Here is a 26,616-nt window from a genome sequence, read left to right as displayed (position 1 = left end):
CTGTTGTGGGAATTTAGTATGGATTTAGTAATACTGCCTGATCTTATTATTAAAGATCTTGCCAATTCCTGATGCTGTCTAGCAATTTAAGAGAGTGAGGTGAGGAAAGACATGGAAGAGGAACACTGGGCTTTTGTCTAAAGAAAGCAGAAGTGGGTTGGTTTTGGTTTTGGTTTTTTTTAATTCATTCTCATTTCATATGGAGGGGGTGAAGACATGAAGACATATGGGGGCTGCTCACAGTAGTACCCCAGGAGGGACTGAAAGTGGAGAAAGGTCTCGCAGCTAGAGGCGAGAAATAAGCAGTGAGCTGATGTTACTGGTAGCAGTTCACTGTCTCTGGGCTGGGATGCAGCTTGTATTGAAGCTTGTCCGAGTCAGCTTAGCAAGCGCTTGCCTTTTGTATTGGAGGATGCTTCTGTTGAAAGCATTCTTGGAAACAAGCTATGCAGTGTAATGAAAATAAGTCCTAACCTACTGCATCTGTTCTTTCCTGCCTTTGAACCATGCAAATCCCTCCTCCTTCCTTCAAAGCTGCTGGGCTTTGCGTAACCTCTGATGTATTCTCCAAGTTTTTAGCTTAACCATTCTAATGGGAGCTTAGTCCCTCATGAACAGTAAATTTTTATTTTTAGCACTTCAGGATCCACAGATGAAAAGTGCTTTATGTAATTGGCCCTCTTGTGTGGGATGCTTTTCTTTCAGGTGACTTTTCTGGAACCTTACAATGGTAGTAAATAGCCAGTGCACACTAAGGAGTTGCATGGCTGTAGTCTGGCCACAACTTAAATTTTTTCAGGCACAGGAAAAGCCATGTCCTGACATAGTCCATGCACTTCACTCAGAGCAGGGATCAGGCTGTGAACACTGTATGTTCTTTCAGGTATATGTCTGCCCCTGCACCCCAACAATGTCACTTAACAAGCAAATGTGGTAATGACTCAGTGTTATCTTCTGTGTAACAGGAAAACTGAGATCATGAGGGAATTCCCAGTGGCAGGAATACCCGAGCGTGGCACTGGGAACCTCCGCTCTGTTCATAGTGGCAGGAGATTGCTATTAGTGGAGACGAGAGCTGAACTTGAGCAATGTCTGTGTTTAGCACCTCTGAGCAGCTGTGCCAGTCAAACTGACCAGCAGTGCCATCAGAGACTTGCTCCTACTACTGTCAGAGCTATGCTTTAATTCAAAAAAACTTGTTTGGGTAGAAGCTGGAGGTCTGTACTGCAGTGTTTGGTATAACTTTGCTGGTGAAATACATGGGCTAACTTGTCCTCCCCAGGGGGCATATCGATGCTCGCAGCTGCCAACACTGATGTGCATTAAGGAGACAAAATGCTTACATGAGCCCTGAATTAGATTTACTTTATAAAGAAAAAAATTTCTTACATTTGAGCCAGTAAATGTCAGCTTCACTTGCCGTGTGTCATGTTTTGTTCTTGGTATCATGGAACCTGATCTAATTCTTTCATTTCTGAATAATCACTTCCTGTCTGCCACTCCCTTGTTTGTATCATGTGCTCATAGGAAGAAACACTTTTTTAAAGGAAAAAGTACACCAGCCACTAGCTTACCACACTCACATAATGATGGGGTATCTCAAAAATTGTTTAAAGAAAGAAGCCAGGTTTTTAAGTGGTCTAAACATTGGCGGTGTATTTTGAGGTGTTTTGTCTTGTTTGTTTTTTCAATCTTGCAGATAAGTGCTTGATATCCTAGGAAAAGAGAAGCTTCACAGTCCAGTTAGTGGTCATTTGAGGGCTGGACCCCTCAAGTACACAGGTTGTGCTAATGTCCGCAGCTCTTGGAGAGTCCCCTCAGGTGCAAAGTTTACCCAGGCTGCAGCCTTTAATTACTTTGTGTACACAATTGGGCATGGAGCCCTAGCCAGTCATGAAGAAAGGAATACAGCATTATAAAAATAATGTTGGGGAAATCACTTGGCCAATAACTCTATACGGGTGAGCCTTCTGCCAGGATCGCCATGGTCCTTTAAGCTGCTTTTAAGTAAAACATGCAGTTTTTACTGACAGAGGAGGGATGGGAGTTAAATACCTCTTGCTTTCTGGTGATGGCCAGGGAAGGATATTGCTAGCCTAACATTAAAAGTAACTGATGTATTTTGTTCTCAGCTGGAGAAGCCATGGTAGTTGTATATTAGGCAAGGCTTTGTTTCTGTTTTTTTGAGGAAGAGGGGTGGGGGCCTTGCTCTGACCCTCTTGCTCCATGCTGTTACAGCTGCTGAGGAAACAAGGCGGTAACATGTTTCTGTGGCCCAGGTAAGTGCTGCCATCACAGCAGAGGTTATGGGTACCACGTGGTAATGTGCCATACAAGGGGATGAAGACTGCAGGGATTATGATCAACTTCACGTTGAGAACTTGTGAGATACGATTTAAATCTTTAAATATCCACTGTTGTTGCTGCAAAAAAGGTGTATTGCAGAGCTTCTCCCTCCACTGAGATGACCAGCATGTGCTTGGCTCTGTAGGGGGATGTGCATGGGGCAAATCCCAGATAGGTAGCCCTCCTCGGACTGACTTTTTTCAGCCCTTCCTTAGCCTGGGGGTACGGGCTGCGGGTACACCAGTAGCAGGGTTCAGCCAGGGGCAGCTGTGCATTAGAGATGGGGTTGGCATTTTGTTCCCCAAGTGGGGAGTTCTTCCCAGCCACTCTCGGTGGGCTAGGTCAGCTCTGCGCTGCCTGGCACAGGGCTGGGGCTCCGCAGGAGCGATTGAGTTCTCAGGAAAAGTAGCATTTGCTTGTGCCCTTGTGTTTTATCAGGAGAAAAATCTTTATTTTGCACTCTGCAGGCAGCTTTTACTACTTTGCGATCTGTCATCAGGAAAGGGCTTCCTGGCCTGCTTTGTTTATATCTAGAAGAAGCAATGATTTCCATTTGTGAAGTGAGCAGCCTTGTCCTCTGAAGGAGGAAGGGTGCCGGAGGGGCAACTTGGGGAAGTCAAGCATTACAGACGCAATTTGAATTGTGGTAGTTAGATTGGGATCTTGACCTTGCTTCTCCTCCGCATTAGAAAACAGACCATGAAATAGATTTCTATAAAACGTGCTTGCAACTCTTCTGCTTTGTACCAGTGGCGCTTTGTGGTTGCTCCTCCTTTCTCCCAGTGGGCCCTTGTTTTTGCTTCACTTCTTGGTGCTCCTTTCCCACCCCATCATTCCCACGTCGCAAGCATGGTGTTGCGCCGGCCATACTCCCGTGGCGCGGAGGATGACTGGCTCCGACTCGCTCCTGCCAGGGCTGGGTGCCGCTCCTTCTCCTCCCGCCTGCGGGCTTGCTTCTGCCCGCCCTGACCTGCTCCCTCCAGCCTGGGGAGCAGGGGACACGAAAACGTGCCTGCGCTGGGGGCACTGCCGCCTGTTCCTGTCCCACCAGGATGCGGGAGATAAACCGGGTGGGATTCCCACAGCTCCCCCATCCCGCCAAGCCAGGAGGGCATCACGGCGCATCCGGGAGGCCGCAGGTGGAGGCGAGAGCTCGCCAGGGCCGTAAGGCTCCGGGGCATCGGGGGCAGCGGCTGCGTGGGGCTGCTGAGAAGAGGGTGCAGCTGTGCGGAGCCCTGCGCAGGGCTGGCCCGGGAGGGGTGTTTATCGTGTGACTAATCTGACTCCAGCCAGCAAAGTTTGGGACGCTCCCAGAGGTCGCGACTTGAAAGACAAGTGTTGTAATTAATTTCTCATGCCACGCTTGTTTTGAAATCTTTTTAATTCCGTGATAAGAGGCAGAATCTGGATTTTGTTTACAATCTGCCGGCTTGGAGGCAGGAACCAGAAAAGTGCTTTGTAAAGCACTGTAAATGTTTTTCTCTCCCTTCCCCCCATTGCAGGATGTATGTGGTATTATCACACCACAACAGTGAAGCTATAAAAACATGATTGCGTCCTTTTTTTTGAAGAGAGAAAATACATCCTAGAAGAATTTTAACTGCGTAAAACCACATCTTTCTTTGAGAAGATGTAGTAGCAACTTTTTAGAACAATCCAGGGTAAAGACCACTATTTATTTCTTTGAGACTTAAATCTTCATTAAATATTAATTTCTTCACAGTTTGGGGATTTCTTTTCTAGTTATTTTTACTGGGAACTTAGAAGTATAAGCGAAAAGGCGCTTCCTAGCTTGCCTGTCTGAACTAGCTTGGGATGAATAAGGTGTTACTCAGCAAAAGAATGCATGAGAGAGAATTACTTCAGAACAGAAAACAGTCTGTCTCGGTAGTACCCTTGTATCTCACAGATTTAATGTTTGCAACAATTCAATGTCCCCGTTGCCACCTTTGAATAAGCTACTAGTGCTCCCAGCTCTGGGATATCTTTTCCTTTCAAACAGAAAAACCACTTGCATACTATAGAAATGTGATTAGCAGTTACCTGAACACAGGATAATAGACAATTCTTGATCACCATCGGTTTTGCTTTTAGCTGGGAAGGGAGGATCACTTTGGATCGGAGAGGAGGAGAGCACCTGGCAGAGAAGGTGAGGGTACATGGCAGAAAGCAGCAGGAGGGAGTATGAAATACCAGGTTAGATTCAGTTTCCCTTGGGCGAGCTGCAAGCTGTGTTGGCTGGATAATACAGGTCCTGCCTTCCTGGTGTGGCTCACCTCTGCTAGCTGCTGAGCAGAGCCCTGAAATGGCCTTCGATGCTGATGAAGTTACTTCTGAAAGGAGGAAAAGGCTGTGTTTTAATATAAGGGTCTGCAGGATGATGGTTCTGATCAGGTTCAGTACTGCAGCTCTTCAAAACCTTTTCCTTTGACCTATGGCTATGTAAATACTCTAGTACAAATACACTACCTTTATTTTGTACTGCCTCATGTGCTGCCTTTCCAAGCTTCATTTGCAGCTTCTTCTGAGACTAATATGAGACAAAACCTTTTGTTTCCTGTCAGAGGTATAAAATTTGTTTTTTGAATGAATATGATTGAGGTGAATTTTTGGGGGGGTTTTTTTTTTTCATTACTTGTGGTGTTTTTCCAAATATTGCAGCTGTGAAAAAGAGAATGGTATTCTCCTGAATTTCCTCTTTGGTTCAATGTGTCAATGCTGTTTACCTTTCTTACCTTCCACATTTTAGACTTGTGCAAAAAGTAACTATTTTTCTACTAGCAGTTGGGAAACAGTTATATTCAATACTTGCAGAATACTCGATTAAATCCACGGCTTTTTTGTGTCATTAACAAGATTTTTTACTGTATCTGCAGTGCATAGTAAGAGTTATTATAGTTTAGTCTCTCATTTCACTTTGTTTTGCTTTATGTAACATGTACACGTTTTCTTTTGGAAAGAAGATACTCTCTTTGTGCCTGTATGGGGAGCAAATGCTGCTCCCCTCAATTGCCTGATCTTCTGAGTGAATAGGAGAGTGTGTTTGTTGCAGGTCAAAAATTGAGTGGGTGAAATAAAATAATTAAAGGGTTGCTTTTTAATAACTTTAAACATTGAAGTTTATAATGATGACTTGCTGAAGAGATTGCATGTAATTATAGGTTGGAGAGTGGTGGTTCTGGGTTTTGGGGGGTGATTTATTTTCCTTCCCCCCTCATCCCCAGCATCTTTGAATAGGATTGATAGCCCTCCCATTTTGATACCATCAGCGGAGTGAATACAATTTTTGATGGCTGGTGGGAGCTGTTGGGTGCATGGTGTTAGGCTTTATTTGTCAGGCTCTGACCTGCAGGAGAGCTGTGTACAGGTGATGCTATGACTCTCTGCATGTATCACCGACCCATTACTGGGTGTCTGCTCAGCACTGACTGGCCTGGGAAACCGTCTCACCAATAAAGCCTCCATAGCAGCACCTGCGACCTTGGGATGAACATAGTAATGATTGGTGGCTGAGATGTGCAAGAGAAACACGACTTCCCCTAACTTCCCACTGACCCCCTGCAGGAAGAGGGAAATACTAACTAATACTTTAAAAAAATAAAAACAACAGTGAAGCCAAAGCTCAAACCCCACAATTTTCTAATGCTGCAATAACATAACCTTGGCATAATGTGGTTTGTGGAAGGAAACAAGGGGAAAGGGCTGTTTCTGTCATGTTTTAGAGTAGGAGTCATATATGAAACTTAGAGGAAGAAGACACTGACAATCCTAGTAAATACAATCCTAGTAAACACCATCCACAGCATCACCTGTAAAATTTGAAGTCCCATAGCTGGCTTTTGGGCTAGTTTGGGGAGCTGGGTTTGGATGTTTCTGAGGGTGAGGACAACTTCAGGAGGTACAGGCCTCGGTGCTTGTTTACATTTGGTAGCACCCTTCTCCTCTGAAAACCTCCCTTGTTTCATGGGGCAAACTTGCAGGTCGAACAACAACTCCTGCTCCTTTGGAGCAGTGCAGCAAGTCAAAAGTAAAGAGCCTTCTGCTGAGAAGGGAAGAGATTCAGCAAGGGAACAGTGGCCTCTGATGACAGGCAGTGAGAAGTGCACAGGCCACACCAGCAGCGCAGGCTGAATTCCTAAGGGGTCATCTCCATCCTCAAGGCAAGCGGCCTAAAAAAGTTTCTTATGTATGTCCGACCCTGTAAAGAGAGCCTGAGCCTAATGCAATTATACTTTTGCTTGCTGTAACACGCTAAACCAAGGAACAAAATAGTGTTCACTTTCTTCATGTTTTAAATTTATAAACACGTTGGGAGTAGAGAGACACATTTGTGTTTCTCAGATTTTAGTTCTAACCCACTAATGAACACTTCCGAAGTAGGAATGCAAATTTATCTTTTTAATACTGAATCACTATAGAAGGAACGTTGCCTTTTGCAAAACTGCAGTTTACTATGTTTAGTAGGGGCTAGACTGGAGTAGGATGGTGTTCTCAAATCTTCTTTCTAGTGCAGTTAGTTGGTGAAATTTCTTTTAAAAAATATGTCATTGAGTTTACAGTTTACAAACAAGTTTTTAGAAAGCATTCGTTTAGAAACTAAAGGATTGAGATTAAGGATATCAAGGATAATGTGCTCTCTTGTTAATTTGAATTTGTCCCTTTTGATCTTGTTTGTGCTTCAAAAGCCCTGTTGAATGTCATAGATAAACTGTAATGTTTAGGTAGTCTTCTAAACGTTGATGAGATTGTGTCCAGTTCCTTGTGATACAGTGATATGAAGGGGGAGAGAGGAGTGAGAGTGTGTGTGGCTGTGCACGTGTGGGATATATTACTTGACTTTTGATGGAATAGCAGCTACAACTACTTTACCTACTATGTATTTTTCAGATTGGTTCACCCAGAGGTTGCTGGCAGCAGCAATAGCTGGATTTTTTTAATATTCCTGTAACACACTGAATGCAATGTTAGCATTCAGATAACCTTATTTTTCCCCCCATTAAATACTCCTTGATGAGTGATATTGGCACTGGACCTCCCCCCAAGCCATAGTTCACTTCATATCTGTTTCCTCTTTAAATCCCTTTGCATGTGGTCAGCCTTACAGGTCACAAATGAGAGACTGCCAGCTTATTTGTTGTCTGATTGCTTTCACAAATGCTTCTGGTTTTGATCTTTCTGAGAAAATAGACACTGAATGCAACTTGTGTCAAACACAGACAGTGTTTTGTAGCTGGGACACAGAAAGGTAGAAGGGTTAAACATGACACGTTCCTTTGAAATGGTTTTGTGACTGCTGCTAATTTGAATGCTCAGTAATAGAGATTTGTTGGATGGAGGGGTTACCCTTCACTATTAATGACTCATTGGCCTCCTTCCCAAGCTGCCTGAAGTGCTGCTCTCCCTAGTGGAAGTAATTTGGTCTTTGAAGTACTTTCCAGACCTGTCAACTAATGTTCCACAGTTCCCAGAGGAAATAATAAGCCATGAGTGCATGTACACTGAAAACGTAGAGTCTGAAATGAACTGTTCCTATAGGAGCCTGGCAGTCTGCTTCTCTGTGGAATTCAGCTTGTTTATACAATCTTATCTGGCTAAGCTTTGGTATTTCATCTGGCAGGCAGTTCCTATGAAAAGCAGCTGTCCAAGCAGTGGGAGTGGTGCTCCTGGTGGTTTTTTCAGAAGGTCTGTAATTTCTTGTTTCATGTAAATTAAAGAAATACAATACTCTTTTGGCTACAACCAGATGCTTTAAGCAGTTTTCTTTCCCTTATAAATAGCCCTTTAAGTATGCTTTGCTGCTATGTACTGTATGACTTGATGATAGGATTCATGATGCCCACCAGGAAGGTATAATGTCTTCTGTAAAGTCACAGGTTGACTACAGGATTGTTAGAAGAGTACCTTGAAGATGTTGCCATCTATAACTTTCCAGATATGTTTAAAAAAAAATATTCTGATAGTAAAACATCCATGCTTGGAAGTGAAAACCTACTTTAATGGGTTTTACTGTTGCTGGATAAGTGGAGGTAGATCCACCAGTTAAAAAAACAAACAAACAAACAAAGACAAACTCACCACCACCACTGTTGTCAAGAAAGTGAGCACAGGTATATCTGTGTGTGAAGAGATCTGTAGCATATATCTTCTCTAACAGGAAGGTCCTCATGGGTAAGTAGGTAGTGACAACTCAAAAAAAAAAAAAAAAAAAAAGGCACATATTAACAGAAAGGAGGCAGCCAAAATACTTAAGGTTTTATGTAACTCATTGCCAGATAACAAAAAGTTTCTTAAAATGTACCAAAAACTGAAGCTTTCTGGGAAAAGAGTTGCAATAATATTCAGTGCCTACAGAAGAGTTTGAGGTATTTTTTTGCATAGCTTTGGGTTGCAGTTTCAGGTATGAGAGAACTGGAAAGCTGAGGAGTCCTTCTCCAACTGTGGTAAATGTTCTTCTTCACCTCTTTTTACAGGAACAGTATTTTCAGTAGGAAGCAAATTATGGGCACAAGTAAAATTCAGGTCCAAGCCTTCCAAAGTTTAGTGGTTATCCAGGATTAGCAGTCCAGTTCATAGTACGTCTTTGTCTGAAAGCACTACTTCTTGTACATGAAAATGCTGCATGTAATCTGCCCCATTCTAAGAAATGGGGGTCATATTCAACACCTAAAAGACTAATTCTCCCTCTGTCACCTGCATGTAACATTTCACTCCAGCCTCATTCAAGACATAGGAAAACATGACACCCTGTAAAATACGAGGCTTTAAGCACTGTTCAGATGTGCCACTTGATGGCACTTCTCCTGCCAGTATGCATGCAAATTTCTGTAAACTTTTTGCTCTGCAAAAGGAGAATTTGATATTGCAACAAATGAAACAGGAAAAATGAGCTCTGTCTGGTTCCATATGGTATATACTGGTCTTCACTGAGACCTGGCATCAAGCACAGTCTGTTTCATTAGCTGAAGTGGCATTCCTGCTCGAAATCCTATATTGTGAGAAACTCAAAACCTAACAAGAAGTTGCTGACCTTCATTAAAAGTGTGTCATTGTAAATTATGCAATGATACAGTTTTCATTTCAGTCTGACACATGCTGCCTGAGCAGTTTATTACTGGGAATAGGTAATACACCACTGTGTGACCACCCTGTAGTTGATAAAAGTGAGTGATGTTGGCTGACTTCTCCCAGTTCCCTCATGAGGAAGGAAATTTTTTTTCCATTGTGCTAGGGATTGGTGACTTTCTGCTGCCACAGCACCAGCTGATGTTAAACTTCAGTAGAGAAACTTTGCTTTATTCCTGCAGCAAGAGTAGTGGCTCTAGATAGCATCAGGGGCTAGCTGTTTTGTTCTGTTTTTTTTTTTTATTTTTAATTTTTTTCATTCTAAGGTGATGTCTCAAGCGAGTGTAACTGCTAGTGAGCAGGTCATCTTGAATGCAAGTAATGTAATAATCCCTGTGTTATCAAGGAACGTGTATTCTGTACTTGAACATTTTCTAGAAAATAGAGTTAATCGGTAATTTTTTCTTAAAAGATCTCCAAATTAGCTCTCATTTCTCCAACCTATAATATGTTTTAACAGTTTTACCTGTTAAAATTGGGACTTCATCCTTCTCCTACATAATCCTTTTTAGGGTCAGAGTTGGAAACTAATGCCTGGAACTTTTAAAAACAAAAAATCCAGTCATCAACAGGACATAGACTTCATTTTTTTAATGTGCTCCAGCCCTGAAATACAAAATCCAAGAATGGTCAGTGGTCCAACACTGAAAGTAGTCTGTATCAGTTGTAATGTAATCCATGTTTCTGCCTGGTTCATGTCTGGAGGAAAAAGATAGCATTTTTGTGGTAAGCTGGGCTTTTTGTTATTAAAGGAGGTGGTTGTTTTGAAGCTGCTCAGAGGTTAGGAATGCTGGCAATCATCTGGGGAGGCAGATTAGTGAGCTGTGCACAGGTGAGGAGGTCACAGGCACAAAACAACCACTGCTTTTGTGCCATTGCCCTGGTGGTGGTTCAGCCAAAGGAAGCTGCTTCAGAAATGACCTATGTGTGTCAGGAGGACCATCATACTTCTGTGACATTACTACTTTATCATCACAAACTTGCGTGTTGTGAAGAGTTAACTCTCTGGACTGTTAATTTAAGGGGAAGAAAACAGGGTTGCAGATCTTCCCAGGTGAATTATTTGGTAAAGCTTTTGCAAGTCTGCCTTAAAGTAATTCACTATTAATATACTAACATAGAGAGAAAGGGAGAGAGAGAACAGTTACCTGGCTGCTTTCAGGGAAGAGATGGATAACTAGGGCATGTGTTTCATTTTACCTGCAGAGCAATGAACTGCACTCACCAACCTAATTTTCTGAGTATTTAAGGGATACAGCTTTTGCTTTGAGTTTGGTTTGCCACTACTGCAAGTGACAGTCTTCAACGTATAAACCCATGTGTAACTTTAATTGCCATCTTAAACCAAAATTTGGGGATAAAGGTTGTCTTGGGCTTTAAGGTACAGTGCTACTATTCTACAGTGCTATTTTTCAAGTGAGGAAGAATTTCGATTCTAAACCTGAATCCCCAAGTTGTTTTTATAGGACTGTCACAGAAATTTATCAGTGAATTGCGAGGGTGAGCAGGGCACAGTGTTTGAGACTGTGGTGATGAAAGACATCTCTTGTGGGGCCCATACTTTGCAGGGAAAAAATATTTGTTGCCAACCTTCAAAATCATCCATCAAAACTTAAAGACTAGGTGAATGTAGATGGTGATCCTGTTGATGAAAGAAAAAGGATAATAGCTGGCTTTGGCTGCCACAGGTGGCTTGTGCATTCAAAAGAGTAGACACTGCACTGACTCTGTTCACCAGGTGGACTTGAGAAGGTGCCATCTCCACACAGTCACTGTCTTGGCTGTGAATACACTTCCAGGAACCAGCTGGGAGCTTCTCGTGTTTGGGTGACTTTAAGGACTTCCAGTCTTGTGCCTCACCAGTCTAAATAACACAGCAGGGCCTGTGTGGTTGGTACAGCTCTGAAGGGCCTGGGAGGAGTGAGAAGAGGCAAGTGTGAAGTTAAACACGACAAACTTGTCCAAGGAGTATCTTTATTTCACAGAAGCTTTTCCTTCAGGATGACTTTCTAGGTGCTTTGTGATGCCCTCAGTGTTAGCATATCCAGTGTAAATAAGTTATAGGAGAATGCAGAAATAGTCTTTCTGAAGTCTTCAAATGTTTTTTTTCCAGCCCAAAGGACTATGTAGGATCATAGAATAATTTAGGCTGGAAGGGACCTCTGAAGGCCAGCTAAACCAACACCCTGCTGCAAGCAGGCTCAGTTAGATCAGTTTGCTGCTTAGCACTTTCTTGTAGTCTCTTTGAGTTGTCTAACTTAATGTTACTTAATTGAAGCCTGTCAATAATATGCCTTGAAAGCTGACTTGAAAATGAGACCTTGCAAGAAATAAAAAATGTAATTATAAGTTTGTTTTTACTAATACTTTTTTTTTTTCAACCTTTATCAGGTAGAGGTATTGTCTTACTTTCTCAAACATTACTATGCAAGGTTAATTTGTTGGAGAGAAGATTTTCTTAGTGGCAGTTCTGTAATTGTACTTTTGTGTTTTACTGATCATCTTCAATGGCAGAATAAACTGAAAGTCTGTTTATCTGAAAAGTGTTAGCATGCTTAAACTCCTGGTGAAAAAATTTTCCAGCTAGTGCATGCTTCATGTTTAAAATATGCACAGTATTTTTAATGTGAAATGCAGTGACTCATTTTGTACACTAACAACTTCATGACTAAGTATTTGTTATGCAAAGCACAACATGAGCTTCTTATATGGAATAACTTGTCCTATTACTTGACTGATTTAAAGTTAATCACTTTGCACATGCCCTAGAGATACTACTACAGAGAGAGTGAAATACTTAAATAATTCCTTAAAGAGCAGACCCTAGAAAGGCTGCTTTTCTGTGGATCTTCCTCTCAAGGGCAAGAGTGCGTGTGTGAGTCTGTGTCTGTTCTGTGATCCTTTTTTAGGACTTCTTATTGCTGTCAAATTCAGCTGAAATGAAGTAAAATATTCCAAAGAGAGAAGTGTTGTACTGAGAGATGCATAGTAACATAATCCCTTACTAAAAAAGGCTAGGCTAAAAACATATATCCAACTATTCTCTCATGCCCTGCTTTCATGTTTGTACCTAAGGTCTGCTATCAGTTAAGGCTGTGTATTGGATATTAAAATACTCCCCGATTCAGCCTTTTAGGTTAGGAATGTGTATACACTCCTTGCCCACTCAAGATGTAGGTGTAAAATTACAATCCAGCTCTGCAAATAGTCTCACATCTAAGATGGTGTATCAGGCCTGCAGCTCCAAGTAATTGCACAGCTGACAACAGGAGTTGAGAATCGGAAGTCTTTTTCCCTCAAAATTTGGAAGAAATATGGGTAGTCATTGAAAAGAACTCGTTCATTCTGAATGATGTGCTGATGGACATAAAATGAAACAAAGGTTAGAGTAAGTGGAAGAATTAATTTGATTTTTTTTTTTTCCCCCTACTATGAGGAGTGTGGCTTCACTGAACCAGATTTAAGAGGAAAATGCCCTGTAGATGGAATTATTCTCTGTTTGGTTGATACATTGGTACTGTTTCTCTTTCAGATGAAGTGGACTACAGTAATTTTGGGACCAACACACTATCGAGGAAGAAGAAGGCCCTGGTGACACTCCGCAATGACAACCTCCGCCGGCGTCCTCACATTAACATTAGCATGCCTCATGATTTTAGACCAGTGTCTTCCATAATCGATGTGGACATTCTTCCTGAAACACACAGAAGGGTGAGGCTGTATCGACATGGGTGTGAGAAACCCTTAGGATTTTACATTCGCGACGGCACCAGCGTAAGGGTTACTCCTCATGGACTTGAAAAAGTACCCGGTATCTTCATCTCTCGTATGGTTCCTGGAGGCTTAGCAGAAAGCACAGGCTTGCTGGCTGTGAATGATGAAGTCCTGGAAGTTAATGGCATTGAAGTAGCAGGAAAGACTCTTGACCAAGTCACAGACATGATGATTGCCAACAGCCATAATCTTATTATCACAGTGAAGCCAGCAAACCAGAGGAACAATATTATTCGAAGCAGTAGGATGTCTGGTAGCTCTGGCCAGTCTACAGACAGCACTGCGAGTCACCATAGCTTGCCTACATCCCACGTGCTGCAGAACTTCCACCCTGATGAAATGGAGAGTGATGAAGAGGCTGACATTGTCATTGAGGGTGGTCTGGAGCCACAGCACATTCCTAAACTGCACAGCCTTACTTCCAGTAGCCTCTCTCGAATCAATGGCAGCAGCATTAGCCACAGACTTCAAAGGGACCTGGTGCTCAACAACAACTCTGGCCGAGAAAGCAATGGCAACATCCACAAATTACTCAGTTCCTTAAAAACTGATCCCCGACACAGTCTGGTTATCCCCAGAGGAGGTATCGAGGAGGATGGAACAGTCATTACACTTTAGCAGCAATTCCTGCAACTCTCCTTTCAGTCTTAAGTGCCAATTGGGACAATTGACTTTTGCAACATGTTATGCACAAAACGGAGAGCTGATATCTTCATAGACCTCACGGGTGCAGAAAATTGTTGCTTTCTAGGAAATGTGACATCTGGAGTTAGACATAAAACTGTCATGCACTGCAAAATTTGTCAGGAGAAAGCCAGAGTGTAAAATCTGGTTTATGTCCCAGCCCTAAAGTGAGAACACAAATTTGTTTTAGTTGGTATAAATCTAAGTAGTCTTGTAGGCTACCGATGGCAGTGCTACATACTTGGGTTTGAATGCATGGGTGGATGTATTTATACATGCATGTATATGGATTAGATTTTAATAGTAACAGATACGTCTATTTGAAGTGGAATCTGGTTTTCTTCTAATACCAGTTTAAAGAGAGTGCTTCTTAATAGCCATCCGATCTTCTACTGTTACATACAGACCTTCCACTAACTTGTTTACACCATATTTGCAACCTTATGTCTAATCCAGACAAGCTCTATAAAAGTAGCGGTTTCCTACTCTGGTAACAACGTTAGGGAGATGCTGCAAATGCATTTTCCAAGTGAAACTCTCATCTATATAAATGTTTTTAAAAGCCTAAGGAGGCGATGTTGGTGTTATTGCTGTGAGATCACCACCACCTGCTGGTCAGAGGCAGGCCTGTCTACAGCATAGGCGTGTGCTGCGTGGGGAAAGAAAACCATGACAATAAGGGCTTAAAACTAGGTTCAGCACCATTATGTGTAAATGTATTCCTTTTCGATATTTATTAGATAATACCTCTTTTTTCCCATCATCTCTGTTTTTTCAGTATCATGGTTCATGTGAATTTTAGGGATGCAAGCGGGAAGGCAACAAAAGTGGAGGAGTGTCCTAGGACTGTCCCTTTCACCTCAGAGCTGACACAAGTCCTTGCTGTACCTTTGGGGCAACCTAAATCCACAAGGTCTTTCCTTACAAAAGGTTGGCTGATTGTTGTACGGAGGAGGGATGCTGACTGACTGCCAAACCTAACTTAGAATAGTTCTGTTATTTTTGGACTCTTCTAGTAATAAAGCTTAATGTCTACACAGGATTTCTAGAAACTTAAAATATATTGGATGTTTGCAATGGTCAGACATCTTTACTGGATGCTGGCTAGTGGGTAACCAGTGACTGTTGAGTCAATAACTGTCTGCTTCTGAAAATGCCATGAATTTATGAAAGTGGTCTAAAGTATTTTGTTATATCTTGATCAGTGTAAGGAACAAAAATTATAAATGTTTTACAATGTATTTTTCTACTTTTAGCTTGTGTCATTTTCTTTTTAACTTTGTAGTACATTAAAGCTTTTTTATATGGTGGAATAGACATTTCTTAAATATTGTATGGATATGAAAATTCAGGAGTCTTGGTTTGAAAAACATTACATTCCATTCAGGAATCTGTAATGGCTGGACAAAGGATGTGCGGACTAATTCATTGTCGCTAATTTAGAATACCTGTGGAACAACCAGTCTTCTGCTCATTGTTAACTATGTTTGGGACATTGAACTTAGTTTGTTTCTTTTAGATTTGCTTTAAAAGTTTATTTTAAAATTCTTTCACTTAGTCTAATTAAACCTCTTCTAGGTATCACAGCAGTTATAGAGCTGTACTTATTTTTCCCAGCACAGTAAGAATGGAACATTGATCCTGTTCATCTTAAAACTGTGTTTGTACTTTACCAAAGGTTTTCATTTTTTAAAAAAATCTGATTATTGGTGCAGTAAAAAAAAAAAAAAGGAATAGCTGGATATGCTTCAGTCAATCAGACCATCTCACCAGGAAAATTTTGTTACACCTTCAATAAGACTACTTTTATGAATAAGTGGATTTGCCTGGCTGAAGTTACTCATTTTACCTTATTTAACTGATGAAAATGTGACCTGTCTGCAATAAAATGTGCACTGTCTTACTTCTGTGCTCTATCCTTTCCCCTGTCCTCAAGCACAGCTTGCTGTGGGACCCTCTCCCCTCCCTGTGGAAACAAGATACCCGATTTTGGTGACTCTTCAAATACATAACCATTTTAATAATGCTTTTCTCAGTCCGATTCCCCCGCTTGCCGTTAGCGAGACCAACTTTCATCCTGTCGTGTTTTTTCCCCAGTACTGCTTCTGGTGGCTGGTCAGGCTGCCACCCTGATTCCTGTGGGCATCGAGCAGTTTGCTACGCTCCTCATGGCACGGCTTCCTTCAGACCTCGTCCCTTTGAGGCCCTGGGGTAGCCTTTTTAAGACGAACTCCTTTCCCAGTTCAGCCGTTTACCGCCGGCACCCCCCCCCGTGTGGAAACGCGGCCGAGCCGTTGGGGTTTCACGCAACCGGATCAGATTGTTGTTGAACGGGCCTTTAAAAACGCGGGTGGCGGAGGGAACGCGGGCCCCGTAGCCGCCTTCAGAGGACAAATCCTCCGCCGGCCTTCCCGTGGAAGGAGCCGCGTTCCCCCCCCTCAGCCCTCCCGCCTCACGGCGGCACCGGGGCGGGCCGCTCCTGTGGCGACGGCGACTGCGCATGCGCCGCCTCCCCTCAACGGCGGCGGGCGGGGGAGCCCCGCCCCGCTCACGTGAGCGGCCCCGCCGCCCGACGCGCTGAGGGGAAGGTGCGCGAGGGGCGGGGAGGGGGGCAGGCTGTGGCAGCATGGCGGCCGCCGCGGCAGCGGGCCGAGGGGCCGGGGCCGACTTGGCGGACGCCTGCCCCGGCGCGGACAGCGGGAACGTCTCCCAGAGCCACAGCAGCGCTTCCGGCCTCGGGGAACCGGAGGATGAGGACGCTTCGGAGGCGTCGCTCAGCGCCACCGCCGCCGCCTATTCCGCCTACCTGCTCGCCGACCGCAGCCTCTTCAGCGAGCAGGTGAGGGGGGCTGCGGCCCCTCGGCGGAGCGGGCGGTCCCCGTCCCGTCCCGTCCCTGCGGCCGGGCCTGCCGAGCGCCCCGGGGAGCGGGAGGGAACGGCGGGCCCTTCCCGGCTGTCCGGCGGACGGAGCGAGGCGTCGCCGGCCGTGCCGGGTTCGGGCCGTCCCGCTGCGCCGGTTACACGGCCTGAGGGGGGAGTTTCGTGCCGGAGGAGGCGCTGCCGGTGTGTCGAGTCCTTGAGTTTATCGTGGCCGGCAGATGGGAAAGCTGCTGCGAAGCTGGCGTTAGTCTGGCTGAGGTCTGCTCGGAGGGTTTGTTTGGGAGAGTCTGCGGGTTCCTCGTGTTTTCACGTGCCCTTAAAGGATTTCTGTTTTGCAGATAGAAAGCCTAGACAAGAGTCTAGAAGATTTGCTGACCAGAGTGGATGAATTTGTGGGAATGCTGGACATGGTGTGTATAACCTGCACGTAGTTGTGGTTTTGAAGTCAGAATACAGTCTAATGTGTGCTTGTGTTTTTAAATGAGACGGAGATAGGAAGCAGCCTTTGGTCTACGCAGGTTCCAGTATGGAAACGCGTTTGATAATTAGATAACTCGTGGTCAAAAACTACCGAACTTTCACGTCGGAGCAAAATATGCCTATATAGCTATTTAACTGCATAGTTACATAATTGTATTTATATATTTGTCTGTGTACATACGTGGAATCCCATTTTGACTGGTGCAGTGACAGCTGTTCAAAAGAAGAGTGTGGTATTCTGTCGCTTCTTTAAAATACGTAAAGACGTCCTCTGTGGTTTCTGTAATCAAAGTATCTAATCGGATTTGCCAAACCTCCAAAGCTAGATTTGTCTTTAGGGGACCCTTTCTTACCCTTTCATCAGAAAGGCAGCTTTGTTTTCACTTTCACATGGCGGGGAGATGGGGGAACTGAATGGAAAGTTTCTATAAGCTGACTCTGGTATACAGTCTGTCTTTTAAAGCATAGCACATGTGGTTCTCCTGCACTACTCTAAGGGGAACTTTACTATATTGCTTTTTTTTTTTTAATACCAATAAAACAAGATTTTGTGGCCTGACTTTTTCAGCAAAGGTGGGGAAACGTAGAGATAGTAGAATTGAAGTAAAAATTTTAGTTTACTATGTTTGATTCTTTAGTATGTCTTGGGAAATGTACTATCTCTTCGTTCTGATAAGGCTGTAGCAGCCTATTTTTAATATAACCATAAAGGTAAATATCTGCATATGCAAAATAAATTTTCTTCAAAGGCACTTACTAAACCGTACAAAGAAGCTAGCTTATTAGTTTTAATCTAGTATTTTTATTCTAATATTAATCTGATATTTTTAAACTATGATTTTTAATCTGTTAACTGGAGCAAGTTCTAGTTTCCAGAGTGAAATCTACTAAACGTTTTTATTCATTGATTTTTTTTTTATTATTTTTTTGAATCATCTTAGATTCGAAGTGATTCCTCTCAAGTTGTCAACGAAAGCATACCTCAGATTTACACAAAAGCTACAGAAATGAGACAGATATACAGGAAGATTGACAAACTAGAGGTATGTATTTGATATCTTATAGATGTATTCCATTTTTTAGCAGGGAGGAAGAATCAATGATATGCTATAATCGTGTGTGTGCCTGCATGCATGTGGAGTGGGCTCAGATCTGTTTTGCTCTCCATGTCCAATCTGGGTTCAATATTTCAGGGTTAATAAAGAGAGCACAATTTATTAAGAATTTCTGGAGACTGTGGGCGTTGTAAAACAAAATGCCTTTTTAAAAAAAAAAATGCTTTTTTTGTTGTTGTTTGTTTCCTGCTTGAAGCAAGGCAGACATCTTTTTTCAGAAAGCAGTAGTACCACTTCTTCCTTTTTGGGTTTAGTTTGGGGTTTTTGGTTTTTGGGTTTTTTTTAATAATGTCTTGCAAAGTTATTGTCTTGGGAGCTGTTCAGAGACTAGTAGAATGAGAGACCTATTGATCCCTGGTAAAGCTTCAAATCTGTGATTCAGATCCTTGGTCCCACTTTTAGTAGAAAGGCAGATAGAAGTCTAGATTCTAAGAAGTCTAAATTAGTTATTTGAAAGGCAAGTAGGAAAAGGAGAACTGATTGTTTTATTAGATTTAAGCTGTTCTTGCAGCCTCTTAAGTATTTCAAGTAATTTTTAGGAATAAAATGGACTTGTAGGTGGAAGGGAAATAGAGCATGGAGTTTTTGACTCCTCATTTAAGCAATGGAACTTTCTCCACTGTTGTGCAATACATAATCCTGGTTTAATTTGTAAGTGAAAAAGTTGGATTTCTTTTGGTTTTTTCACACTAGGCTTTTGTGAAGATGATTGGAAATAGCGTAGCTGGACTGGAAGAACGCGTCATAAAGGCAGAAACAGACCTTGGAGCTTTTCCGAGCACATTCAAGAAAATCTTGCACACAATCAGCATGCCATCCTTCCTTAATGTAAGTAAACTTTTGTTACCATATGACCAGCTTAGTTGCTCTGCTTACCGGAGTAGATGATTAAAATAATAGTTTGTTACACATATATCTGAATTCCACTGTAAAGCTTTTATGTACTTTATTAGGATTTTTGCAAAGTTCTTAGACTTAATACAAAAAATCCCAAACTTAAAAATCACAAATTCTTACAAGGATTTGTGTAACTTTCCAAAACAAGGCTGAATACACAAAGAAGGGAGCGTGAAGGGCATAAACAAGCATATAATGCACAAGTCTTTATACTGAAGTACCCCAGTCTCTGATAATATGTGAAGCAAGTAGTAGGAGCCTGTACAGAAAACACTGTTAAAGGATCATACTGCATTGATAATATCACTACAGAAATGTTACCAAAAAAGGAAATGAAAGCTATGCAGCACAATATTTTTAAAATAAAGTTCTATTTATACTCAATCCACACAGTTCAGTAATCATGTAAGTACCTTGTTACACTTTCTAAGGATGGGGTTTTCTCTGTTTTTCCTTGTTACTACATGTGGACTGTTTCTCTACAGAAGACTTGAAGTGCTCTCTCTGGTATGTTTCAAAGAGATGCCTTAACCTAACCTTAAACTGGCACTATGCCCTAGTTTTAAAATAACCTTTCTGGTTTAAAAAAAAAAAAAAAAAAAAGAAAGAAAAAAAGTCTTCTGAACACCTGATGCTTCTTGGCATCACCTGCCAGTACACCATTTATAAATACTCCTCCTTGCATCTTGTCAGCTCCCAGATTCTTTTCTGTGTCTTTTCCTATATTCATCCTGTACTAACTCAGGTTTCTGTGTCATAATACTGGTGAGAGTGCTGAAATAAACTAAGTTTGCAGGGGAGGAGGAGAAGATCGTTGTGGGGTTTTGAGGAACTTGTGTTCCTACATATTGCAAGCCTGTGTGGCTTGTTAAGACAGTTCAGGAAAGCTGTTCTTCACTGCTATTTTCTGTGCAATCTTTAAGTTAATTAACTTCTCATTCCTTCATTTTCTTTGGTGTTTAAGTTTAGAGTGATGTCATTTTTTTCTTTAAAAAAAATAACACAAAGCTGCTATTTATGAGCCAATTACAAAAAGAAACAAGTGCAGCAGTTGCCTTGAATAATACTCAACAGTATTTTCCATCTTGTTGCTAAAAACAGTTGTTAACCATGGAATTATAATCTTCAATTAGAAAGTTTGAAAGTTCTAAGCAAGTGCTTTTTTAGTGTTGCATGGGAACACTGTCAGCTTAGCAGTTTTTCCACAATTAATAAGGTGGAAAGTGTCTTCGAAAGTGTCAGCAAGCTGAACCTGTCATGCCCAGTGGTTTCTTGGTTTGAGTATGGATAGCATTAAAATCAACACTTAGAACTTCCTGGCATTAATTGATTAACTAAAAGGCAGGTCACTGTTGCACAGTGGTACTGAGTATTGCATGGTAAAGTATCTATTTTCACTAGTAAACACAAGCATGTCTTAATGAAAATGCCTAACACTTAACTAGCTCACTCAAAATACAAACGCTTTGGAAAAGAAGGCTGTACTCTGTCATGATTTTCATTGCAGCTGTAGTTCACATTTTCCTGCTACAATTTTAACCTAGTCAAGTCCCCTGACTCTCTTCCCATTTAAATGTAGCTATTTCTTTACACAAAGGATATATTTTGTATTTCTCAAGCTGTGTATTTGTAATCTCACTTTCAGATTTTGCCCCAAGTTCTTCCCTTGTGAATACCAGGCAGTGTAAAGTACAGTACTGTAAGACCTCTAATATCACTAAGGATGTAGACTCTCTCAAAAGGTAAAAATGTCTGCTAAGCAGCTGCAAAACTAACTAATCATAAATGTGTACTTAGGCAACTGTGGGTACTGTGCCTGCCCAGGAAATTTCCTCACTGGATTGAAATTATCCTCTTCTTGCGCATATGCAAATATAGCGCCTCTTAAATTGGTGTCATGAGTTGCAGAATGCTTGTGACCTTAGTTTCCCTTGCTTGCAAGGTGTTTTCTCATAGGGCAGTACAGGATAGGAAATAAATTTTAAAGACAGAACTTTGATTTCAAAGATTGTTTTTACATTTGGCAAAATTTCTGATACATTGATAATATCCACTATTTATAGATCTGATCTTTGTTTATATTTTTTTATTTCCTTACAACTTGAATGACAAAACAAACTTACTTCGGGGAGTTTAATGGTCCTGTAATGTTAAAGGCAAATGTAATTTAAAAGACATAAATCAGCAATTTTTTATATAATGGCAGAATATGTACTTATTTCATATGGAGAGCAAGTATATAGCTCAACTGAATGTTGGAAAAATTCCACTTAGCTCTTTTGTAGGTATGCTTAATTATATCCTCATTTTGGTGCTGTAAAAGCATTCCAAACTCCAAGTATATTAATGATATTTGGTATGCTTTGAACTTTATTATCGGTGAAGACTCTAATTTTCTCATCCCAGACAGGCAAAAAAGTGCCTGAAGAACTCTGCAGACAAACTGATTAAGAGCTCTGCAAAATGGTTCATCAAAATCTTTTCATGAGTCCAAAAGAATTTTTAATGAATGAAGTCTTGATTTCAAGCCTTCTATTTAAGACCGTATGTTGAAAACATGCACTGGGTCTGGTTGCAGTGCAGTGTTATTTACGTGCAGGAAGGCTGACACAATAGTCGGTAGTGGTCCTTGCTGTTGTCTCTTTAAATGGGCTGTTTGGTATAACAAAACAATGTGCAGGTAATATTTAAAAGAAACATGTGCACTTTTCCTGAAAAACAGTGTAACAGCTCTTTTCCAGTCCACTACCATATTATTTCTGATGGTATGTCATAGTACATATGTTCTAATATGTACTTGATAAAGAAGCTCAGCGGGAGCAGCAACCTTCTTGGAAGAAACATTTGCTAGGTGTGTTTCCATATGAAGACTTTTTTAACTAAGTAAATGAGCACACAGGCTAGGGTTAACTCCAAGGAAGCAGCTGAGGAGAACTCAAAGGCCAGAGCAGGAAAGGTAAAGGTATATGGCTTTGGAAGGATGAAGGTTACAATGATTATACCATCAGCTGGAAAAGATTGCCCATTTGGCTTCTGCAAAGCTGGCATATCGTACACCCTCTGGGACTGAGTCTGTTCAGGTGAAAGAATGGCAAAAGTCAAAGGCTGCTTTTCTTCACTAACATTAAGAATATGCCAGACCTATCTGACCTATGGTTAAAAATTCGCCTGACTAAGGAGACATGCCTTTAAAACTTTTCTTGTTTTGCATTTTAGGTCTGTAGGCTTTGTTTTAAAACTTGCTTTTCTAAGAAGGTAAAAAATAAACTTATCTAATTTGCAGAAACCGTCGTCTTCACGACAACAACAGACCCTCTATGAACCTCCAGTCCTCTTCAAGACTGAAGACTATTTTCCGTGTCTTAACGAAGCACCTTATTGATGATTTTTGCTTTGGGATTGATATGAATCAGCCAGAGTAGAGACTGCCAAGTGAACAAAAGAAATGCTAACCTCAAAAGAGCTGCATTTCTGAGCATTGTTGATGGCATATTGCCATTCTGATTCTCATTGTCTTCCTTCAGGCAGTATTTTCAGGTAATCTTTGTTTGTGTACATTATTTCAAAAATCTTCCTAAAACACAGTATAAATTTTCAGATTATATTTGGGAAAGAACTTAAGAATCCTTCTGTATTAAATTTTTTTTTTTTAAATAGGGACATAATAGGAAACATACTTTTATATATAAATCTTCTAACACATAAATTTCTGTGCTGTTACAAGTGTAAATACCTATACCACAAGGATGTCTTTTTGGTTGTGGGTTTTTTTTTTTCCTTCCTTCTAATGTACTGATTGAGGTGAAAAGAAAAACTATGCATAAAACCATCTACTTCAAGTTTTGGAACCTGGTCCCTGCAGTTCGGACAGAGCAATGTGCCGTGTTGGGATGTACAACTTGCAAGGGGAGAACTTGAAAGATCGGCGAGGAGTCAAGGACATGGCTTGATGCATGTGATCTAGTCCCAGTTCACAAAGCCAACATCCTGCCCCCACTGATGATCATCAGGTCACAGTGACCTCAGCTGCTAATTATTGCAGTATTGCATTGTTTGATGTGTAACCAGGTGGGCTTGATGTATATATAACCTGCTGTCAAAAAGGAAAAGTATCCAAGTTGAGGCAGGGATGTCCCTGGACTGAGTCTCTGTCAGGTGCCTGACCACACTGTCAGGTTTTCCCTCGCAACCCTCCATGTGGTTACTGGGGCTTCCTGCGCTGATTGCAGTGTGAGTATATTACCAATAAACTAATAGCTCTCTAACCCCTGTTGTGGTCTTGCATTTCTCCTGACGGTATCGAACTGCACCACTGTTTCTGAGAACCTTTTTGCATACAGCCTCGTATAATACCTAGTGGGTGTTAATCATAAATTGTTGTATTCCTCTGAACAACAATTTTACCACTGCTGTTTTACTGCCAATATAGCTCACTACAAATACCTGAAATTCAAATTTCAGAGGAATAAGGTATGCATTAGGGAAACAACATGTCTGCTGATTTTGTGTTGCAAGCACAGAAAAAGGTACGCAGTTGTAGAGCAAGGATTAGATATATATTAATAGATAAAAGCTTTGAAAACCACATGGCTTTGTCTCCCAACAGCAGCAGGGACCAGGTTCTAAACAGTATCTGAAGCAACAGTTAGTAAAAATTAAAGATTGTGAAGTCAAAATTGGTAGGCTCCAAAAGCAGTTCTGTGACATGAAGCAAAGATTTTAGTTATCCTAGCAGAGATAATGCTAAAAGTTTTTATATTCTTGTAGTTAGGTACATTTTAGGCAAGTGTCTAGTTGAAGCTAATGCTGTGGCTTACTAAACCATACCTGTTTACTGTAAGATGTATGTGTGTGTATATATAGATATATATATATACACACAACAAAAGCTTCATTCACAAGATATGCAAGATGGACTGAATGTTAGAGGTCCACATTTTTTGTAGGTCTTGGGCAAAAATCAATGTGCTCTGTCTTACCTAAGTATTTGGTTATGTGATAAACCATGCCTGAAGTAGGCACATAAAGATTCATACTTGTATTTAATTATTTTTGGACCTACACATCTTGTTCCACTCTTGAGCAATGATAACTGCAGGTGCTATAAAGCCTAAAGAAATTGTAGAAAGATGCACGTTACTGATGTGAAAAGAAACAGATTTGCTGATTTATCTGACCAAATAATAAATTATTTAAAGATGCACTGGATTACATTGACATTATCAAAACCCATAGTAGTTCATTACTTCTGCTGAAAACAACCTTCAAGGTTAAGTAGTTTTACCTGCAATACTAAGAAATCAGTAGCAAGCTTAATTTAGATTCTGTCCTGCACAGGAACTGTTTCCAAATACTAACATCTTGAGCTCTAGAGTGATCCTGAGTGAAACACCTTCCAGAATGAGAAAGATAGCTTGTATCTACATCTATGATGAGAACTTTACATTTGAAAATGGTAAATATTTTAAAGTTCCCATAAAAAAAAAAAAAAGAAGTGATGACACTTTCAAACTTCTTCAGTTTTTGTAGAAAAAAATTCTAGTCTTAGGCCAGCTACCAAGAAAACCCCATATGCCCAGACAGAAGCCCTACCCTGAAAAGGCAAAATCCCCATCAGATTTAGCTATGGTCAAAAAGGGCCATAATGGAGGTTGGTAATCTCTCTAGCCACTGCAGCTAAATCCATCAGGAATGAGGAGTCTTCAACTGTTGGGATTCACAGCCTTGTAGGGGCTAGGTTACTGCTGCAGGCCGTGCTGCAACAGCAGAGTAGAGGCTTTGTCCATTCCACTGCTTTTGTTGATTCTGCTTTAAACCGATGGGTGGTAGTACAGCCTAAAGGTGGTAGTACAGACTCCAGCTGATCTTAGAGATTTAGGGAATTTTCTTTACCTTCTTGCTTGAGGTTATCTACTCACAAACTTAATGCTGGTAATTTTTATGATTTTGTAAAACAGTATAAGTAGTATTCAAATTATGTGTGATGATCAATGTCTTAAAAGTGCTAAGTAACAAGCAAAGAAGAAAAAAGGGAAATGAAAGGTACTGCTCATGGGCAGTGCTGAATAATGCTGGTGAGACAGAATGCAGTCACGTGTAGATGTGTAGTCTGAAATAGAAAAATTGAAATATTGCCTTTAGAATTATATCAGACAAAAGGATAAGATAGGAAAACCAAAGTATCCTGTCTAAAATCCACATGAAACACTCAAAATGTTTAATTTTTGTCAACTTTAATATTGGCTGTACATTATTTGATGTACTATTAGTTTAAGTAATAGAAAAAAGACTTTAAAATTACATAAATAGTCATAAATATGATGTTTTCAGTCACATGTGCTATCTATACAGGATCTTGAATAGTTTTTAAAAAAAAAAGGTGTATTGAAAATACAGGTATGTAAATGAGCTGACAGAGCTAAGAAAGTGAACTGAATGTTAGCAAGGATTCCATTAGAAGGTTCTGAGTGAAAAGACAAAGGGACAGAATTGATGGGGAAAAAAACCCCAAACACTTGCTGAGCATCCGAAGACAAGTTTCCAATTTGATTTATCATCTCCCACTGTTCAGAAACTGTAGTTTTCTTGAGAATAGCTTGATGCCTACATTATTTAAAAATAAATTGCCATCTGTTTCTTACAGGTGACACTGTCAGGATTTTCTTCATGAGCAAGTGGTCTAGAAAACAACCTTTAAAAAAGAAAAAGCAATAGCTGAAATTCCCGCAATCCTAGGACTTTAAAACTGAGAGCTGGCACTAAGTATGATAGGAGCATCTGAAATGTTTCTCTGAATATCAGTCAATGTAAAAGGTTTGCAGAGAGCTGCAAACTGCCAGAAAAGCTGGTTCAGGTTGGTTCATACAAAAAAAAGAAAAAAAGGAACGGTAAGAGTCTCATGCAGGAATGGAAGAGGTGGAAAATAGCATAGCCAGGAGATAAGCCAGGGCAAATGCTAGGGTGTAAACTTGTGGTGACAGAGCTTTCAGCAACATGAACAGATAAGGGCAAGATCCCTGAACTGGGAGGTATGAAAGAAGATCCACAACAGACCTGACATACATGTGCAATTTTATTATTTCTTCACAGTTTAGGAGCTTTTTAATTTTTTTGCCTCAGGGTGCACTACTCCCAAGAACACAGGTTTAGCAGGGGCTTTAACTGTACTAGAAGAACTGTGAAAGGACAGTCTGGACCATGTCACCGTTACTGCCTCTTTCATGAAAGCAGTAGGACTTACAGATAGAATTAGCCAGACCATTAGTCTGCTTTGGCTAAAAATCAGTCCAGCTCCATCATCGATGTCCTGGCACAGGGG

The 26,616-nt window shown here is 41.1% G+C and overlaps 2 protein-coding genes across 3 annotated transcripts in view; both read left to right on the top strand.

Annotated features, from left to right (window-relative positions):
* PARD6G (par-6 family cell polarity regulator gamma) overlaps positions 1-15,829 on the top strand; it is a 68,259-nt gene extending 52,430 nt beyond the window's left edge. The window contains exon 3 of the mRNA XM_069778824.1: positions 13,001-15,829. Coding sequence (XP_069634925.1) covers positions 13,001-13,860 — 860 coding nt within the window. The 3' untranslated portion in view covers positions 13,861-15,829. The remainder of the gene's footprint in view (positions 1-13,000) is intronic.
* A 676-nt stretch (positions 15,830-16,505) lies between these two features.
* Positions 16,506-23,563, top strand: BLOC1S4 (biogenesis of lysosomal organelles complex 1 subunit 4). 2 transcript variants are annotated; one of them, XR_011323925.1, is made up of 6 exons: positions 16,506-16,765; positions 17,145-17,216; positions 18,228-18,329; positions 19,095-19,229; positions 20,944-21,040; positions 22,582-23,563. XR_011323925.1 is itself a non-coding variant. In XM_069778822.1 (5 exons), the coding sequence occupies exons 1-5, from the start codon at positions 16,553-16,555 to the stop codon at positions 22,678-22,680; spliced, it is 621 nt and encodes a 206-aa protein (XP_069634923.1). In that variant the 5' UTR covers positions 16,507-16,552; the 3' UTR covers positions 22,681-23,563. The 2 variants fall into 2 exon arrangements, 1 of the variants encoding a protein (XP_069634923.1); XM_069778822.1 differs by lacking the exon at positions 20,944-21,040 and having other exon boundaries at positions 16,507-16,765.
* The last annotated feature ends 3,053 nt before the right edge of the window (positions 23,564-26,616 follow it).

Source organism: Haliaeetus albicilla, chromosome 3 (genome assembly GCF_947461875.1).
Source record: "Haliaeetus albicilla chromosome 3, bHalAlb1.1, whole genome shotgun sequence".
Lineage (NCBI taxonomy): Eukaryota > Metazoa > Chordata > Aves > Accipitriformes > Accipitridae > Haliaeetus > Haliaeetus albicilla.
The sequence above is the reverse complement of the archived record's forward strand: the minus strand, read 5'-3'. Positions and strand labels throughout refer to the sequence as shown.